The 1,147-nt window shown below is 43.8% G+C and overlaps 1 protein-coding gene across 1 annotated transcript in view; it reads left to right on the top strand.

The window, feature by feature from the left end:
• Positions 1-407: 407 nt before the first annotated feature.
• Positions 408-1,147, top strand: part of LOC118408274 (exostosin-2-like) — an 11,465-nt gene continuing 10,725 nt past the window's right edge. Inside the window, exon 1 of the mRNA XM_035808949.1 lies at positions 408-970. Coding sequence (XP_035664842.1) covers positions 408-970 — 563 coding nt within the window. The remainder of the gene's footprint in view (positions 971-1,147) is intronic.

Here is a 1,147-nt window from a genome sequence, read left to right as displayed (position 1 = left end):
CGGCAGTTTTCTTCCTATGATGAGGCAAAAATACAATACTGTATCATTTGAATGTTAATATAAAGAACAATATAGACCACTGTTTGTTGAGATAATCCTTGATTTAGTCTCTGTTTTTGTTAATTTGGTGTTATTGACTTACTCGTATTTGTGAGTCCCTTGTCATAATGTTCTGTGAGAATATTCGAATTCTTTATCATGATCTATTTTGTTTCTATTGCAGTCAGGAGTCAATGTTGAAGTGAATTATTCCTAACAGAGGTACAGAACAACCTACAGTCAACTTGTGAAACATGTGGGCATATCAAACAACTGTTATCCTCAGAACTTGGTTGTGATTCAAATCTTGCTGGTGCTACACCAAAAAAACGTGTCACATTTTACGATATATAGCGTACGGCATCGCCATGTATCCTAGCTCACCAACGTCACGGCACCAGCCACTTCTACGGACTTCCTCTCGTTCCGGATACCCACGTTTTATCCCCGTCAAGTACAAGAACTTCTATCTCATCCTCTTCACCATTATTCTAGTTGGACTCATATTGACTGGAATATTCCAGTTCTGGCCGCATTCGATTGACATACGCGAGGAACGCGAATCCTTCAGTCTGTACGACGTCGGCCATTTAGAGGAAGTAACGGTTCCGTTAATGAGCGCGATACCGGACAGGGGTGAACTAGAATGTCGTATGCACAGTTGCTTCGACCCATACCAGTGTCAGTCCAGTCCGAACAACAGAATAAGCGTATACATCTACCCCATGAAGAAATATGTGGACGAGAACAGCGTTCCCGTCATGCCGTCGATTTCGCGGGAGTTCCAGGAGGTCCTGACCACGATAGCGGACAGCGAGTACAACACGAACGATCCGGCAAAGGCGTGTTTATTTGTGCCCTCGATTGACCTCTTGAACCAGAACATTCTGAGGTTGAGAGAAACAGGTCAAGTCCTAGGAAGGTTACCAAGGTGAGTTAAATCATTAATATCAACAGTACTGGTCAAGAACATAGTACATTACTATCACTAGTAAAGGACTGGTATTGTAGCAGTCAGTCCTAGCCTGTTTTACCCAATCTCCTGTTGTCAGGGGCTGTTTAGGCCTCCTACCTGGGGGCCTGCCCAGTAGAAGTCCTGCTGAGCTAT

This window comes from Branchiostoma floridae, unplaced genomic scaffold, assembly GCF_000003815.2.
Source record: "Branchiostoma floridae strain S238N-H82 unplaced genomic scaffold, Bfl_VNyyK Sc7u5tJ_1564, whole genome shotgun sequence".
Classification (NCBI taxonomy): Eukaryota; Metazoa; Chordata; class Leptocardii; order Amphioxiformes; family Branchiostomatidae; genus Branchiostoma; species Branchiostoma floridae.
Note: the sequence above shows the minus strand (reverse complement) of the source record. Positions and strands in the feature narration are given on the sequence as shown.